The sequence below is a fragment of the Eriocheir sinensis genome, chromosome 49 (genome assembly GCF_024679095.1).
Source record: "Eriocheir sinensis breed Jianghai 21 chromosome 49, ASM2467909v1, whole genome shotgun sequence".
Classification (NCBI taxonomy): Eukaryota; Metazoa; Arthropoda; class Malacostraca; order Decapoda; family Varunidae; genus Eriocheir; species Eriocheir sinensis.
Genome location: NC_066557.1, coordinates 10,731,903 through 10,750,954, shown reverse-complemented (window position 1 = coordinate 10,750,954; position 19,052 = coordinate 10,731,903). Strand labels below are relative to the sequence as shown.

The 19,052-nt window shown below is 45.3% G+C and overlaps 2 protein-coding genes across 3 annotated transcripts in view; both read right to left on the bottom strand.

The window, feature by feature from the left end:
- The window catches only part of LOC126981897 (uncharacterized), a 70,479-nt gene extending 51,433 nt beyond the window's left edge, over positions 1–19,046 (bottom strand). The window contains exon 1 of one of the 2 annotated variants that reach the window (XM_050833531.1): positions 18,911–19,046. The gene's annotated coding sequence lies outside the window, so the exon portion shown is untranslated. Of the gene's footprint in view, positions 1–3,352; positions 3,502–18,910 lie in introns of those variants that run through there. The other variant, XM_050833530.1, reaches the window with a different exon arrangement.
- Positions 1–19,052, bottom strand: part of LOC126981637 (cell death abnormality protein 1-like) — an 83,494-nt gene that overhangs the window by 17,202 nt on the left and 47,240 nt on the right. Inside the window, exons 15-16 of the mRNA XM_050833074.1 lie at positions 14,566–14,697; positions 14,153–14,284 (exon numbers count right to left, since the gene is read on the bottom strand). Of these exons, the coding sequence (XP_050689031.1) occupies positions 14,153–14,284; positions 14,566–14,697 (264 nt within the window). The remainder of the gene's footprint in view (positions 1–14,152; positions 14,285–14,565; positions 14,698–19,052) is intronic.

Here is a 19,052-nt window from a genome sequence, read left to right as displayed (position 1 = left end):
GTCCTGGCTCCTATATTTTCCTTTTTCCATTTTTTAAAGTTTTTTGAGTCTTTATTTATGTCTCATTTCTATGCGCTGTCTATTCTTCTTTTTGTCTGTCCTTTCTAGCTTTCTGTATTTTTAACGTTTTTAGTCATTTCTATTTTCTTATTATTTGATACATCTTTTTTTGCTGTTCTTTCTCAGGCTTGTCTAGTTTTCTGCCTTTCTATCCATTTTTGTGTCATTTCTATTATGTAACTCTTGCTTTTCTCTTATCTATCCTTCTTTTTGTCTGTTATTCCTCAGCCTTGTCTAGTTTTCTGCCTTTCTATCCATTTTTGTGTCATTTCTATTATGTAACTCTTGCTTTTCTCTTATCTATCCTTCTTTTTGTCTGTTATTCCTCAGCCTTGTCTAGTTTTCTGCCTTTCCATCCATTTTTGTGTCATTTCTATTATGTAACTCTTGCTTTTCTCTTATCTATCTATCCTTCTTTTTGTCTGTTATTCCTCAGCCTTGTCTAGTTTTCTGCCTTTCCATCCATTTTTGTGTCATTTCTATTATGTAACTCTTGCTTTTCTCTTATCTATCCTTCTTTTTGTCTGTTATTCCTCAGCCTTGTCTAGTTTGAATTGTCTGGCTTCAAGATGCTGTTTACCGATACAATACAAGGTACCGTTGGACCTTGGAACCTGCCCTTGCCAACCCAACCTCACGACACTATGAGGATGAGACAGGTTTAAAGATGTTGTTTACCGAAATAATACGAGGCACCGTTGAGCTTTGGAGTTTGGAACCTGCCCTTGCCAACCAAGCCTCACGCCATTATGAGAGAATGAGACTGGTAAAAAGTGTCAGGCTTGTAGATACTGTTTACCGAAATAGTACGAGGTAGCCATTCTCTTCGTAACTCATCTTTGCGTGCCATAAATGAACAAGAAGGTGTCTGTACTCACTGTAGGAGAATGAGATTGGTAAAAAGTGTCAGGCTTCTAGATACTGTTTACCGAAATAGTACGAGGTAGCCATTCTCTTCATAACTCATCTTTGCGTGCCATAAATGAACAAGAAGGTGTCTGTACTCACTGTAGCAGAATGAGACTGGTAAAAAGTGTCAGGCTTGAAGATACTGTTTACCGAAATAGTACGAGGTAGCCATTCTCTTCGTAACTCATCTTTGCGTGCCGTAAATGAACAAGAAGGTGTCTGTACTCACTGTAGGAGAATGAGACTGATAAAAAGTGTCAGGCTTGAAGATACTGTTTACCGAAATAGTACGAGGTAGCCATTCTCTTCATAACTCATCTTTGCGTGCCATAAATGAACAAGAAGGTGTCTGTACTCACTGTAGGAGAATGACATTGGTAAAAAGTGTCAGGCTTGAAGATACTGTTTACCGAAATAGGACGAGGTAGCCATTCTCTTCGTAACTCATCTTTGCGTGCCGTAAATGAACAAGAAGGTGTCTGTACTCACTGTAGCAGAATGAGACTGATAAAAAGTGTCAGGCTTGAAGATACTGTTTACCGAAATAGTACGAGGTAGCCATTCTCTTCGTAACTCATCTTTGTGTGCCATAAATGAACAAGAAGGTGTCTGTACTCACTGTAGGAGAATGAGACTGGTAAAAAGTGTCAGGCTTGTAGATACTGTTTACCGAAATAGGGCGAGGTAGCCATTCTCTTCGTAACTCATCTTTGCGTGCCGTAAATGAACAAGAAGGTGTCTGTACTCACTGTAGCAGCAGACGCAGTTCTTGCCCTTGCATCCCTTCTTGCTGGTCTTGCCCTTGCAGCGCTTGTGTTCGGGCTGGCACTTGCCCTTCTTCTTCTTGCACGCCTTCTGGATCTTGCACTTGTTCTTCTTCTTCTTGGTCTTGGCTGCGGGAGGGAAGGTGCGGATCAGGAACCAAATGTACCCACTCACTCTTGGCTCCCACAACCACTATTTGGCCACAAGGGCTGTTAGTCGGGTTCTCGTGGATGTTTTCACGTTCATGGCACAGGAGCCTTGTCAAACTATCTCCACAGTCTTCCCATTTTGTCAAGTCACCTTCGGCGTGGCTGGCGGGAGTGGCGGATATGCCACATCATCGCCGCCACCCTCTCTCTCCCTCATATTGCTTACAGTTAACTGCTTCTAAATAAGTTACAAACACTCTGTATACATTTAATTATATACAACCACATAATTCTACAAAAGATTCGTTTTCTGGGGACAAAAGAATGAGTTTGTATACATCCCTACACGGTGTGGCAGAGCGGCTCGTGGAAAGTTATCAAGCAGCCGTCACCGCGCCGCTCACACTGCGCCGCCCAGCCAAGCCAAGCCTCCTAGACTATTACCTCGTGGCTGGCGTGCAAAGGCCAAACAAGAGAATTTATGATCGAAAAATACGTTGAGAGATAGAGAGAGAGAGAGAGAGAGAGAGAGAGAGAGAGAGAGAGAGAGAGAGAGAGTGTGACGTTGCAGAAGAGCGGCCAAAGTGACGATAAAATGGAAATACTATAGGCTCTTAAAACTAGCCATGGATAAACCCACAACGTCTGACAAAGCCTTCACCAATGTGGGTGTGTAGGCCCCCAAAGGTCTGAGAATATATGGGCCCAGGAAAGAAGGATGTCCAGGAAAGGAAGATGTCTGGTTTAATGTTATATCTTGCAGGAGCAGAAGCAGAACAGGCAGAAGGAGAACAAGCAGATGGAGAGCAGCCAGCAGCAGGAGGCGCAGAAGGTGAAGCAGCAGCAGCAGGAGAAGGAGCAGGTCGCCACATTAGGGCAGCAGAGGAAGAAGAACAAGAAGATGATGAGGAAGAGTTCGACGAAGAAGAATATGAAGACAGGCAACCAAGCAACAAGGCTCATAAACTACCTAAGGAAAAACAAACACAACCTCTACGAAAGCCTTATCCAGTGTGGGAGTGCGAGCCCAGAGAGTTTGGGAACGCGGGTCTGACTTACGGGCGCAGCAGACGCATCCTTCAGTATCGCAGGCCCCGTCAATGATCTGGCCCTTGCAGTTGTCCCACGGAGACTGGCACACACCATTGGCCTTCTTGCACTTCTTGCCCAGACGACACGCTGATGAAAGGAAGGACGAGGAAAGGGTGAAAAAAGGTATACTCAAGAAAATGGAGAAGATATCAACCCTTGTCCGAATTTCTCAACCATCCTTTATCCTTATATAAAAAAAAAATCATATTAAAATTGAATAAAGAAAATAAGATAGTCAACCCTCATATCACGTTCTTTCTCTTCCATTTTCTTTTTTTATATTCAGAAACTCAAAAAAAGTAAAACAATAAAGAAAATGGGAACGTTGTCAACCCTCATCCCACTTTCTTCCTCTTCCGTTTTCTTTGTTTACTTACATTGGCCCTTGGATTCAGTCTCCCCTTCGGCGGTGGCCCTGTTCTCCGTGCCCTTGTTCTTGCTCACTTTGTTCTTCTTGTTGTTCTTCGTCTTATTCTTCTTGTTCTTCTCATTCTTGTTTGTCTTGTTCTTCTTCGTCTTATTCTTCTTGTTCTTCTTCTCGTTCTTGTTCTTCTTCACCTTCCTCTGCGTCAAGCTATCCAATATTTCTTCTCCATTCTTGTTCTTCTTAACACTATTTGGCTTGCCTCTCCTTCCAATGGGAACTCTTCTTCCTCTTCCTCTTCTTCTACGTCTTCTTCGGCATCTTCATCTTCTTCCTCGTCTTCATATTCTTCTTCGTCAAACTCTTCCTCATCATCTTCTTGTCTTTCTTCCTCTGCTGCCCTAATGTGGCGACCTGCTCCTTCTCCTGCTGCTGCTGCTTCGCCTTCTGCGGCTCCTGCTGCTGGCTGCTCCATCTGGTTGTTCTCCTGCCTGTTCTCCTGCCTGTTCTGCTTCTGCTCCTACTTCTGCTGGCTGTTCTGCTCCTGCTTCCCCTGTTGGCTGTTCTGCTCCTGCTTCCCCTGTTGGCTGTTCTGCCCTGCTTCCCCTGCTGGCTGTTCTGCTCCTGCTTCCCCTGCTGGCTGTTCTGCTCCTGCTTCCCCTGTTGGCTGTTCTGCTCCTGCTTCCCCTGCTGGCTGTTCTGCTCCTGCTTCCCCTGTTGGCTGTTCTGCTCCTGCTTCCCCTGCTGGCTGTTCTGCTCCTGCTTCCCCTGCTGGCTGTTCTGCTCCTGCTTCCCCTGCTGGCTGTTCTGCTCCTGCTTCCCCTGCTGGCTGTTCTGCTCCTGCTTCCCCTGCTGGCTGTTCTACTCCTGCTTCGCCTCCCGCCGCCACCTGCGCACCTGTCTGCTCACCTGCTGCCTCTCCACCTGCCTCACCACCTGTCACACCAACCCCCGCAGCGCATGGTTGAGTGGCAACGGCGGCGTCTTGGGCTGGGCGAGACAAGGACGGGGGGAGAACAGGAGATGTGGTTACAAAGAGAAAAGGAAAATGATTGAGAAAAAAGGTAAGAACAATAGAAAGAAAAGTATTGGAGGAAAAAGAAGGAAGATCGTGGTTAGAAAGAGAAGAGAACAAAGATGAGAGAAAATAATTGTAAGAGGAATAGAAAGAGAAGGAACATTGGGGAGGGGTGAATAACAAGATATCATAGTTGGAAAGAGAAAAGGAAACAAAAGGTAAAGGAAAGAAGGTAAGAGAAATGGAAAGAGAAAGAAAGGGGGGAAAGTATAGCGAGGTCGTGGTATAGAAAGCGAAAAGGAAGAGGATAAAAAAAAAAAATAAGAGAAATAGAATAAGAAGAAACGAGGGGAAAAGTAGAAAAATCGTGATTTAGAAAGAGAAAAGGAAAAAAAGATATAGGAAAAAAAGAAAAGAAAAATAGGAAGAGAAGAAACGAGGGAAGAAACAGAAGAAGGGAGAGGAGGAGGAGGGAGAAATAGAGGAGGAGGAAAAAAGAATACTCTGAGGTAAAAACAAAACAAAAAGAGGCAAAGGAAATAATTTGAAAACAAAAGAAATATCGTGAATCAGGGAGTTAATGAGACGTCAACAGGTGTGAGGGACAGGTATCGTAAGGTCGGTTGTGTACTCACCTGGAGGCAGGCAGCAGATCTTCTTATGGCTTCGGCAGTGCGCGGTCAAGTCTTGGGTGCCAAGGCACTGCTCGTCCAACTTATTATATTTGACGCACCGACCCTTGAGTTCCTCGCAGGTCTTCTTCTGAGCCTGACGAAGGGAGAGAGTATCATTAGTGAAGAAAAGGAAAGAGAAGACAAGAAAAAAAAAGATAAAAACGAAGGAGACGATGAAGGGGGCGGCGAAGGGTGAGACGAAGGGGGAGAATAGTATTGGTGGAGAAAAGGAAAAGGAAGGGAAGACGAAGGGGGTGACGAAGGGGAGGGGAATATTATTAGAGACGAAAAGGAAAGAGAAGGAAAAAGATAAAGAAAACAAAGAGAAAGAGAAAGAGAAGGAACAGAGGAAGAGGGAGACCGTGGTTAGGAGGAGGAAGAAGGAGAAAAGGAGAAGAGAGAGATGAGGAAATAAAATGAAGAGAGGTAAGACAAAGAGAGGAGGAGAAGGAGATGAAGGGAGGTAAAGGATGGAGAGAAGAGAAAAATAAGATAAAGAGAGAAGCAACAATTGAAAAAAGTACAAACAAAAACTCTTGACAAAAAACAAGACAGGAAAAATATAAGCAGGAAATAAACAAGATAAAAAAGAAAGAAAAACATGAGATGGAGGTAAAAACTGAAAAATACAACTCATAAACACTGAGCAGAAGTAAGGAATAAGAAATAAAGAAAACCAAACAATATTTCCAGAATCGTGCGGCCGTCGCAGCGGGCGTCGGTGCCGTCACCGCCAGAATTAGAATTTTCTCTTAACTTCCCTGGGCAGGGGAGTGACTTAGCGATTTTTCAACACAAACTTGCAAAGATAATTTTGCACTCACTGCCATAGCAATGTAAAGCATTATTAAAGGCATGTCCATATAACATGTGTATAAATATTGGGCACGATGAGGGTGTTTTATCATGTTATAAGATTAAATCCTCCTTACGTAAATAGTTATTCTGCAAGTAAATGTGCTCAATAGCAAAGGACTTCCGGTGTTATCGTCAACTCAGGCTTGAAAAACGATAGTGTCGCAGAACCTTTGCTATATTGCCAAAATTTTGTTGCAAAATAATAATTTATGTAATGAGAGTATCACTAATAAACAAATAGTACGAAAAAGAAAAAATAATAATAAAATAAAAGAAAAAATAACACCATATTCCAGGTAGCTAAGTTTTTCAAGCCTTCCAGTACCCGAGGTGTGCAGCTCACTAATTAACCCTCCTTAAGTCCGTGTCACGCGAACATTTTTCCGGCATCCTTTGGTATTTTCATGCCACTGATGCCGGTACGTGCATCTTTTGGCAGCAAAAGGATATGCGCATAATCGCCACCAGTGCGGGCGTCTTTGTTAACATATTGAGCAGACGACGCCACACACACACACACACACACACACACACACACCGAACGCACGACACGTGTCTTGTAACTTTCAGTGAAATACAGAGAAATGACTAGGTAATGTTGGCTGGCCAAGAGATGTTGTAGCATCTCTGTGATATGGCAAGAGAAAACAAGTACCTCTGGGACACCAATGACTCTCATGTTGCTGTTCTGGTTTTCTGTTAGAGGTGCTACACGCCTCAACAGTTCCCGGTTGTTCAGCCGTATGAAGTCACGAAGGGTCTCCGGATATTCTAGGCTCAATTTCCTGACAAGTTCGTAGTAGGCAATATGCTCTCGGTGTTTCTTCTTGGAAGCCAAAAGGACTCGTTTCTTCTTCGAAGCCAAGAGGAGTCCAGGGACGTTTTCTTGACAAAGAATGTGCCAAAACACACAAATTGAGGCCAACCGCAGCAAAACGATGCCGGAGGAAGATGCTCGTAGACGGATCGACCGTGTGACTACACGTGCACGTTTTGCTGCCGCTACGGGCATCACTTGGTGGCACGATGCCAGAAAGCATCGCTTGTGTGCCACGGCCTTTACCTGTGTGGAGGCTGCGGCCAGGACCACGAGGGTGAAGGTAAGGTACAGGTAACCCCTCATGCTGAAGGACGGGAGGAGGAGGAGGAGGAGGAAGGAGACTTCACTGGGTGGAGGTGTGAGTGAATGTGCTGAGGGTGTGCTGGTGAGGGCTTTTATACACCCTTACACCTCTCTAGGTTTCTCAGGGGGATAGGGGGAAGGTCAAACACACCTGTATGCCTTGATCACAGGTGTGGAAGGTAAGCAAGAGGTGGAGGAAGAGGAGGACAAGAGGATGCTCTGAAAGGTGAACAAAAAAGTTACGGAAGAGGAAGAGAAAGAGAGGGGGAAAGAAGGGAAAAGAAGATGTTAAAAAAAATATGATTACTGAAGAGATGCTGAGGAAGAGAATAATAGATGGAGAGGAAAAGAAGAGGAAAGAGGATAGAAAAGGAGAGGAAAGAGGAGCAGGAGAATGAAGAAGGACGGAGAGAGAGAGAGAGAGAGAGAGAGAGAGAGAGAGAGAGAGAGAGATAGAGAGAGAGAGAGAGAGAGAGAGAGAGAGAGAGAGAATTATATATTTACCCTATGATGTGTCTCAGCTATTTTACCTTTGTGGTCATTCGTATTTCTTCTTCTCTTCTTCCTTTCTTCCGCCATCTTTCCATCGTGCCTTTCCCTTTATCTTCCTTTCTTTTTTTCTTTCATATCCTTCTCTTTTATCTTTCCTTCTCCTCTTCCTTCCCTACTCTTTATCTTTTTCTTTATCTCACCTGTCGTCTTTATTTCCTTCCTTCTTCTTTCTTCTTCTTTCTTTCCAAGCTTTTCGACTTTTCCTTCCCTTCCTTTCATTATCTTTCTTTTTCTTACCCATCTATTTTTTCCTTTCTTTACTTTTCCTTCCAAATGTCTTGCCTTCAGTTCCCTTTCCTTGCTGTCCCACCCATTCCCTTCCCTTCCTTTTCCTTACCTTTCCTTACCTTTCTTTGTCCTCCCTTTTCTGTCAATCACTTTGCTTCTTTTATTGTCCCATCCTTTCCCTTCCTTTAACATTAGTATTTTTCCCTTTCTGTTCGTTCTCCTTTTATCTTCCCTTTCTCTTCTTTCCCTTCACCAATTTCCTTTCCATTCCTTTCTCTTACATTGCCTTACTTTCTTCTAACTTTTCAGTCTTCCTCTCATTAATTTTCCTTTGCTCTCATTTACTTTACTTTCATTTATTTTCCTTTCCAGTCCATTTTTCTCCTCCCTCTACCTTCCCATTTCTTCATCATCCCTTATTTTCCCTTTCCTTCAACCGTAATACGCCGGAAGCAATGTTATACTTGTGTGATTCGATGACAAGACCCCACCTCGAGTATGCGGTACAGCTCAGGTCCCCTAATTACAGGACGGACATTGAATTACTGGAGAGAGTTCAGCGACGCGCTACGAAAATAATTCCGCCCTTGAGAGAGACGAACTCAGATGACTCAAACTAGCCCTTACGCTTAACGCTTATTGAGCTCTTGCAAGGGGTGGCTTTAAGTACCTGAAGAAGTTTCTTAACGTCGTCGACCATTCCAAGTTCACCACCACCCCGCCCCCCTCATGTGACAAAACCGTCAGTGTCCCAACATCACCTCCCACCTCACAGCCGCCCTTCCCCTCAGGCGCTGCCCCCTCCCCCTCGCCCCCCACCCCTTCATCACCTTTCTGTTGGCGCGAAGGCTCCTCTAACCCCTCCACCTTCAACTTCGTCACCCCTACCTTGTTCATCTTCATCATCACATTCACCTCATTTGTTTATATCGCTCGACGCCACGATGCTTTACTACATCGAGAACAATTATCAGTTTTTTTTTATGACACACACACACACACACCCACACCCACCCCCACACACACACACCCCCCCACTCAAGGTCCTGGCAGCCTCCAGACATCGAGTAGAAGGAGCTTGCACGGGTAGGGAGGTACTAGCTGGCAAGTGCGAGCCAAGTTCATGATCAGCCTGTGGGTGAATTATATATATATATATATATATATATATATATATATATATATATATATATATATATATATATATATATATATATATATATACACACACACACACACACACCGCTCCGTAACTCAGTGGTAAAGCTCTGTGCTGCCAGGCTTCACGGTCTGGCAGGCGGAGGTTCAAGTCCCACTCAGGCCAGGGATTTTTCCACTCATAAGAAGCGGTTGTTGTCCCCCTTGAGCAAGGGGAATGGGGTGTGTGAAGATCCCGGCAGTACACAGAGACAGACTAATGAGCCTTGCTCTAATCGGAAGGGTAGGCCATTTATGGGCAATGACGAGTTCAGCTCATGATCAGGCCGTGGGTGAATCACACACACGCATTTCCTCAGCCTCACTCAAGTGAACTATTAGCCACCCGCTCCACTGGCGTGGCTTTGACCGCACAGCAAAAACAAAGGCAGCTGCCGTCATACTGGCATACTAGTCAGACGCTTCCTCTCACTGCTGTGAGCTTTGAACCTTTCGCGCTCCGCGTCGCGGCCATGCGGCCTGCAGGGGATATACCCTTCTTACCTTTTCACTGAGGTACATATACAGCTACGAGAATGTGAAATCAAATGTATTTATTTTCGCACTAGTTGCGCACCAGTTTATAGTCTTCTACTTCTAAATTCCACCACAATAAAACTATACGAGATATTGAAAACAGTTGTTTTTCTTTTTCGTGAGAGATTTCCTTGATTTCTGCTTTACAAATTGTGATAAAAAAGCTGATTTATCATTAGTTTTGAATAAAAATAGAGGCAAAGAACAAATAAAAGGTGCACTTTCTTCATTGTTTTAGGAAGTTTTTACTTTTACGCTGTCTCATGGTGCTAACTCTCGTATCGGAAATCTGAAGGAAGAATAAGAATCCTCGGAAAATTCTAATATTACTTTATTCTGCGTCCATAAATGGACCTCTAAATTGTTGTTTTGTATTTTTGTATTATGTCATGTAAAACTACAACTAATAACGAAGCCAATGTTAGATTATTTATAAGGATGAGTGCAGTCTTTGTGGGTAAAGTGACTGAGAAACAAAATGCTTCGGCGTACGGATAAACTCCCTGTAGCCGGCCAGAGAAAAGATTCTACAGACATGGAAAAAGAAAACTTATTGAAACTTATGGTGCACGAGAGGAGAGGGTTAAGTGAAACTCGCAGAAAAAGGGTTGGTTTGGAATGTTAAGTGAAACATGCAAAGTAAATACCGCAGAGTTCCACGCTTGGGTGAACGGGAGACCTGCGATGGTTAGTTACATTAGTGGCTTGAATATGCGGCTTTAACACGATACGAGGTAGTTTTATGGGGTTGTTCACTCTTCTTGGGTGAGTTTCTCATGTCATGAGGAGAAAACTATGGGAAACATATGAGAGCTGAAGTTGTTAATGTTATAATAGGAAATATAGTGGGTATCACGGACCTAAGCAACGTCAATATAAGAATATATGCATAGAAGATACAGATGATTAAACCAGGTGTGTACAGACAAATTAATAGGTAAGTAGATAGATATCGATGAAAAACAAAGGAATAGAAAAAGTAATGAAATATAAGAGTAAAACTTTAAATACATAAAAAACATATATGAACTGGTAGATATAAAGACAGATGGTTAAGTAGATAAATATAAAGATATATGAACTGACAGCAGATAAAAATAATGGCGGTGGCCCAGTGGTCAGTGCGGGTGTGGTGAGCCCGTGGACCAAGGTTCGAATCCCACAGAAACACGCTGATTTTTCAAGCCATCACCGCGTGGCGAAAGATTACGCACATGCTGCCCAGATCTCAGTCAACCGTAACTGAGAGAGGGAGGGAGGGAAAGGGGGTAAGAGGGGTGGAAGATGGAAGGAGAGGTAGCTGGAGGGAGGTGGAGGGGGTAGGAGGGGAGGAAAAATGGAGGGAGGCAATGGGGGTAGGAGGGGAGGGAGATGGTAGTAGGGATAGAGGAAGGGAGACGAAGGGGGAAGAAGGGGAGGGAGATGATAGGAGGGATAGAGGAAGGGAGACGAGAAGGGAAGGAGGGAGGAGATGGTAGGAGGGATAGAGGAAGGAGACAAAGGAAGGAGGAGAGGAGATGGTGGGAGGGAGGAAGGGGAAGGAGGGAGGGAGATGGTAGGAGGGATAGAGGAAGGGAGACGAAGGGGAAGGAGGGGAGGAGATGGTAGGAGGGATAGAGGAAGGGAGACGAAGGGTAAGGAGGGGAGGGAGATGGTAGGGATAGAGGAAGGGAGACGAAGGGGGAAGGAGGGGAGGGAGATGATAGGAGGGATAGAGGAAGGGAGACGAAGGGGGAAGGAGGGGAGGGAGATGGTAGGAGGGATAGAGGAAGGGAGACGAAGGGGGAAGGAGGGGAGGGAGATGGTAGGAGGGATAGAAGAAGGGAAACGAAGGGGGACGGGGAGGGAGATGGTAGGAGGGAGATAGAGGGACACGATGGGAAGGGAAGGAGGGAGATGATGGAGGGATAGAGGAGGGAGACGAAGGGGGAAGGAGGGAGGGAGATGGTAGGAGGGATAGAGGAAGGGAGACGAAGGGGAGGAGGGAGGGGAGGGAGATGGTAGGAGGGATAGAGGAAGGAGACGAAGGGGAAGGAGGGAGGGAGATGGTTGTAGGGATAGTGGAAGGGAGACTAAGGGGAATGGTGGGGAGGGAGATGGTAGGAGGGATAGAGGAAGGGAGACGAAGGGGGAAGGAGGGGAGATGGTAGGAGGGATAGAGGAAGGAGACGAAGGAGGGGGAAGGAGGGGAGGAGATGGTAGGAGGGATAGAGGAAGGAGAAGAAGGGGGGAAGGAGGAGGGAGATGGTAGGGAGGATAGAGGAAGGGAGACTAAGGGGAAGGAGGGGAGGGAGATGGTAGGAGGGATAGAGGAAGGGAGACGAAGGGGAAGGAGGGAGGGAGATGGTAGGAGGGATAGAGGAAGGGAGAAGAAGGGGCAAGGAGGGGAGGAGATGGTAGGAGGGATAGAGGAAGGGAGACGAAGGGGGGGAAGGAGGGGAGGGAGATGGTAGAGGAAGGAGAAGAAGGGGAAAGGAGGGAGGAGATGGTAGGAGGGATAGAGGAAGGGAGACGAAGGGGAAGGAGGGGAGGAGATGGTAGGAGGGATAGAGGAAGGAGACGAAGGGGAAGGAGGGAGGAGATGGTAGGAGGGATAGAGGAAGGGAGAAGAAGGGGAAGGAGGGAGGGAGATGGTAGGAGGGATAGAGGAAGGGAGACGAAGGGGAAGGAGGAGGGAGATGGTAGGAGGGATAGAGGAAGGGAGAAGAAGGGGAAAGGAGGGGAGGGAGATGGTAGTAGGGATAGAGGAAGGGAGACGAAGGGGGAAGGAGGGGAAGGAGATGGTAGGAGGGATAGAGGAAGGGAGACGAAGGGGGAAGGAGGGGAGGGAGATGGTAGGAGGGATAGAGGAAGGGAGACGAAGGGGGAAGGAGGGGAGGGAGATGGTAGGAGGGATAGAGGAAGGGAGACGAAGGGGGAAGGAGGGGAGGGAGATGGTAGGAGGGATAGAGGAAGGGAGACGAAGGGGGAAGGAGGGGAGGGAGATGGTAGGAGGGCTAGAGGAAGGGAGACGAAGGGGGAAGGAGGGGAGGGAGATGGTAGGAGGGATAGGTAGAGGAAGGTAGACGAAGGGGGAAGGAGGGGAGGGAGATGGTAGGAGGGATAGAGGAAGGGAGACGAAGGGGGAAGGAGGGGAGGGAGATGGTAGGAGGGATAAGGGGAGGAAGGCGAAGGAGATGAGTTTAAAGGAGAAAAACTGTAATAAACTCCTCAGCAGTGCCTGTGTAATTCACCACGTCCTGATCACGAGTTGGACTCGAAATCGCCAGCAAGTACCCTCCGACATGAGCAAGCATACTCATTATAGTCGATCTATGGGTACTCCCAGGACCTCACACACCATACACCCCATCCCCCTTGCTCCAGGGGGGACAGTAACCACTCCTAGTCAACGGAAAGAATCCGGCCTGAATGGGGCTCGAACCGCCGTCGGTCTGACCGTAAAGCCTTGCAGCACAGTACTCTAACCAATTGAGCTACCGAAGCAGTGTGTGTGTGTGTGTGTGTGTGTGTGTGTGTGTGTGTGTGTGTTAAATCTGAATAATAATCTCATTTTCTCCATTTGATGAATGTAAAATAAAGGAATGCATATAAATAAAGAAAACAACTATTGATGCAGTGCAGATTTGCAAATAAATATATTTCAGAATATCAACAAAGCTTTACAGGCAGAAGAAAACAATACGATAAATAAATACAAAATAAAATAAACAACAAACTCAGCAAGGTGCAGAGTATGTAATAAGACTAATCAAAGTATCAAACAACATACGCCTTAAATAAAATACACTCCCATACAAACAACGGAGAAAACAAGGAGGGGATGCAGACTACAGCTGACCCGTCCTTAAGATACAATACTCCGCCAAAGATTCCTTTTTTTCTCTTTTTACTTTTGTACTTCTAAAATAAATCCATGTGTCTCGTCCGCTTCGTTCCTGCCACGGCACATCAGGACCCTGCTGTGCCACACTCTGTTCTCTCCTCACCACACTCCTGACTTTTAAGTAGTGGTGGTAGTAGTGGTGGTGGTGGTGGTGGTAGTCGTGGTGGTGGTGGTACTTGTGGTAGTGGTGCTAGTAGAGGTAGTGGTGGGGGTTGTGGTGGTGGTTGTGGTGGTGGTGGTTGGTGCTGGGGTAGTGGTAGTGGTTGTTGGAGTGGGGGTGGTGGTGGTGGTTGTTGGTGCGGCTGTTGTGGTAGTGGTGGGTGCTACGGTTGTGGTGGTGGTGGCGGGTGCTGTGGTGGTGGTGGGTGCTGTGGTGGTGGTGGTGGGTGCTGTGGTGGTGGTGACGGGTGCTGTGGTGGTGGTGGGTGCTGAGGTTGTGGTGGTTGTTGTCTAATCTGTGTGAAAGTAAGTTACATTATAAGAAAAAATTAGAATCAGCTGTGAAAGAAACACTGACCTCATCAATCACTGCTTTACCAGCCTCTAAAATATACCTACTCTTCTATCTTCCTTAGCTGCAGGTCTTTTACAGTTTTACATTATATATTATAACAAAGAACAAGTGTATTGGCATTTTTCTAAAGAGGGTACACTTCCTAGCCTACCCTCCTTCTTTGAGTTTGCCCCTGAACTGCCTCCCTTACTGTAAAAAGAAAACACTAGAGACTAGGAAGACTTACCGATGCAACACACACAGTCCTCGCCGTCACACACTTTCTCAATGACCCAGCCGTTGCATGCTGCCTTCTTGCCCTGACACTGGCCCTTGATCTTCATACACTCCACTGACTGTTCACACACCGGCTCCTCATCTGTGGGGTCACGTGAGGCCAAGGAGGTGGTGGTAGGATAGGGGGGGGGTGCAGGGAGGGGTGGTGGAGGTTAGTTGTGGTTCTGGCTCCTTGTTTCGTTATTTTTTTCTTTTTTTATCAATTCTGTGTCTGAGAGCATACTTTAATATTTCATTCACTCTGACCTGTATTGTTTTAATGAATCTTTGTGTGTATGGCTATATTGCTGCTCAAAGATCTAATGAAAAACTGTATAAGTATTGTTCTAAAGAAGGCAACACAGTATTCTGAGCAACACTTACGGATGCAACACACGCAGTTTTCACCCTCGCACACTTTGTCGATGGCCCAGCCGTGGCACTCGCTGTCCTTGTCCTGGCACTTGCCGTGGATCTTCTCACACTCCATGGACTGTTCGCACACCACCTGCTCATCTGTGGGTGGGAGGTGAAGGTGGCGGTGGTGGTGGTAAAAGTGGTGATGGTGGTGGGATGTGAAGGTGGTGGTGGTTTGTATGTTACTGCTCAAAATTCTCAAGAAAACTACTGTTGAAACTAATTTGATCTTAATATAACTCTAACTGTATTTTAACTATAAGAAAAGCAACACTGGTGACCCAAACAACACTTACCGATGCAACACACACAGTCATCACCGGTGCACATGTTGTCAATGGCCCAACCATCGCACTTGCTTGACCTGCTCTGGCAAACGCCCTTGATCTTCTCACACTCATCTGCTTGATCGCACACCACCTGCTCATCTGTAGGTGGGAGACAGGGTGGTGGTGGTGGTGATAAGGAGGATGCAAATGATACTGGCTACATATTTTATCATCTCTTCCTTTTTTCATCAGTTCTCTGTTTCTATCTATCTAGTTTGTATGTTTTATTTTATTTAGTTTTGTATGCCCTCATCTATCCAGTTTTGTTTTTCCTAACCTATCTAATATAGAATGTTACTGCTGAGAAACCTAGCAAAAAACTGTATTTGAAACTGTAATCTGATCTAAGCTGAATCTTCAACTGTATTTGACTCCAAGACAACATCGTAAACGCAGCGATACTTACCGATACAACACACACAGTTGTCTCCAGTGCACTTCTCCTCAATGGCCCAACCAGCACATTCGCTATCCTTGCTCTGACACTGGCCCTCAACCTTGGTGCACTCCTCTGACTGGTCGCACACCTCGGGTTCATCTGTGGGATTGAGACCAAGGTGGTGGTGAGGGTAAGGGTATGTTATTGTGCAAAGAGAGGTAACTTGGCAACACTAAAAGCAATACTGGATATCTACAACACTCCATTATTACTCAGTCTATATTTCAACACTGCATGTTTTGAGCAACACTCACCGATGCAACACACGCAGTTCTTGCCCTTGCACGCGTCCTCAGAGGTCCAGCCGCTGCACGTCTTCTTCTTGTTCTGGCATTTTCCGGTGAGCTTGGCGCATTCGTCGCTCTGCCTGCACTTCTTCTTCTCTGTGGGTGTGAGGTGAAGGTGGTGGTGGTGGTGCAAACTGTGGTCCTGGCTCCTTTGTTTTTTTTATTTCCTTTCATTCTATTATTCCTCTCATTTTATTAGTTTTTCAAGCGTGCCTTTTTGTGTGCTTTATTTCTATTCACTGCTTTTCTGTTTCATTTTTTCTTTCCTTTTTATTAGTTTTACAAGTGTGTGCATCTGTTTGAGTGTGTTGTTTCTATTCACTAGTTGTTTTGCTTGCTATTTCACTATTTTTCATCTGTTTATTCTTTGTTATCCTTAGCTGTCATTCTCTCTATTTCTCTTTTCTGCTTTCTAGTCCTTGTTTCTCTGGCTGTCAGTTTCTCTCTCTCTTTCTCGTAATGTGTTTTTTTTCCTACATATAATTATCCTTTCTTCCTTGTCTTATTTTCTGAGATTTGTCTACGTAGTTTTCTGCTTGTCTATATTTTTTTTATTCATTTATATTTTCTAATTGTATTTGGATTTTCACTTATCTATCTTTCTTTTTGTCCGTCTTTCTTAGCCTTGTCTAGTTTTCTGTTCTATTTTCCATTCTGAATTTATCCTTCTATCCTTTCTGCCCTTTCTCAGTCTTTTCTAGTTTCCTGTTCTATTCTTCATTCTTTATTCATTCTTCTATCATTTCTGTCCTTTCTCAGCCATGTCTAGCTTTCTGCTCTCCATTCTCTATTTATCCTTCCTTCCTATGAGCTATTTCTTTTAGGTTCCTTCTTCCTATTCGGTGGTGCTGGAAGTCCTTCCTTTAATTGACTAATATAGGAAAGGGGTATCCATTGCTGCGTTTTGAAGGAGTCTGCTCAATCACTGTTTCTGGCATAAGTCAAAGTTATTTTCTAATTATTTCCCCCCTCCCCCCCCCCATCATTTTGCACTACATATATGCATGGGTTAAGATTTCCTATATGCCCCTTTCATATCGCGTTTCCTACTTCACCAACTGCTCTTCTGTTGTCATATATGTCTTCTACTAATATTCAAACCATGGATTCAACAGCTTCAGAATGACAAAATATACACTATGAGACAAGGAAGAATGGTCAAGATGTAGTGTGAGACCGACTCAATACTAACATATGACATACACTCACCCTGGCGCTGTAGGAGAATGACATTGGTAAAAAGTGTCAGGCTTGTAGATACTGTTTACCGAAATAGTACGAGGTAGCCATTCTCTTCGTAACTCATCTTTGCGTGCCATAAATGAACAAGGAAGTGTATGTACTCACTGTAGGAGAATGAGACTGGTAAAAAGTGTCAGGCTTGAAGATACTGTTTACCGAAATAGGACGAGGTAGCCATTCTCTTCGTAACTCATCTTTGCGTGCCACAAATGAACAAGAAGGTGTCTGTACTCACTGTAGCAGAATGAGATTGGTAAAAAGTGTCAGGCTTGAAGATACTGTTTACCGAAATAGGACGAGGTAGCCATTCTCCTCGTAACTCATCTTTGCGTGCCATAAATGAACAAGAAGGTGTCTGTACTCACTGTAGCAGCAGACGCAGTTCTTGCCCTTGCATCCCTTCTTGCTGGTCTTGCCCTTGCAGCGCTTGTGTTCGGGCTGGCACTTGCCCTTCTTCTTCTTGCACGCCTTCTGGATCTTGCACTTGTTCTTCTTCTTCTTGGTCTTGGCTGCGGGAGGGAAGGTACGGATCAGGAACCAAATGTACCCACTCACTCTTGGCTCCCACAACCACTATTTGGCCACAAGGGCTGTTAGTCGGGTTCTCGTGGATGTTTTCACGTTCATGGCACAGGAGCCTTGTCAAACTATCTCCACAGTCTTCCCATTTTGTCAAGTCACCTTCGGCGTGGCTGGCGGGAGTGGCGGATATGCCACATCATCGCCGCCACCCTCTCTCTCCCTCATATTGCTTACAGTTAACTGCTTCTAAATAAGTTATAAGCACTCTGTATACATTTAATTATATATAACCTTACAATTCTACAAGAGATTCGTTTTCTGGGGACAAAAGAATGAGTTTGTATACATCCCTACACGGTGTGGCAGAGCGGCTCGTGGAAAGTTATCAAGCAGTTGCCGTCACCGCGCCGCTCACACCGCGCCGCGCAGCCAAGCCAAGCCTCCTAGACTATTACCTCGTGGCTGGCGTGCAAAAGGCCAAAACAAGAGAATTTATGATCGAAAAATACGTTGAGAGAGAGAGAGAGAGAGAGAGAGAGAGAGAGAGAGAGAGAGAGAGAGAGAGAGAGAGAGAGTGTGTGTGACGTTGCAGAAGACCGGCCAAAGTGACGATAAAATGGAAATACTATAGGCTCTTAAAACTAGCCATGGATAAACCCACAACGTCTAAGAAAGCCTTCACCAATGTGGGTGTGTAGGCCCCCAAAGGTCTGAGAATATATGGGCCCAGGAAAGAAGGATGTCCAGGAAAGGAAGATGTCTGGTTTAATGTTATATCTTGCAGGAGCAGAAGCAGAACAGGCAGAAGGAGAACAAGCAGATGGAGAGCAGCCAGCAGCAGGAGCCGCAGAAGGTGAAGCAGCAGCAGCAGGAGAAGGAGCAGGTCGCCATATTAGGGCAGCAGAGGAAGAAGAACAAGAAGATGATGAGGAAGAGTTCGACGAAGAAGAATATGAAGACGAGGCAACCAAGCAACAAGGCTCATAAAACTACCCAAGGAAAAACAAACACAACCTCTACGAAAGCCTTATCCAGTGTGGGAGTGCGAGCCCAGAGAGTTTGGGAACGCGGGTCTGACTTACGGGCGCAGCAGACGCATCCTTCAGTATCGCAGGCCCCGTCAATGATCTGGCCCTTGCAGTTGTCCCACGGAGACTGGCACACACCATTGGCCTTCTTGCACTTCTTGCCAAGACGACACGCTGATGAAAGGAAGGACGAGGAAAGGGTGAAAAAAGGTATACTCAAGAAAATGGAGAAGATATCAACCCTTGTCCGAATTTCTCAACCATCCTTTATCCTTATATAAAAAAAAATCATAATATTAAAATTGAATAAAGAAAATAAGATAGTCAACCCTCATCTCACGTTCTTTCTCTTCCATTTTCTTTTTTATATTCAGAAACTCTAAAAAAGTAAAACAATAAAGAAAATGGGAACGCTGTCAACCCTCATCCCACTTTCTTTCTCTTCCGTTTTCTTTGTTTACTTACATTGGCCCTTGGATTCAGTCTCCCCTTCAGCGGTGGCCCTGTTCTCCGTGCCCTTGTTCTTGCTCACTTTGTTCTTCTTGTTGTTCTTCGTCTTATTCTTCTTGTTCTTCTCATTCTTGTTTGTCTTGTTCTTCTCATTCTT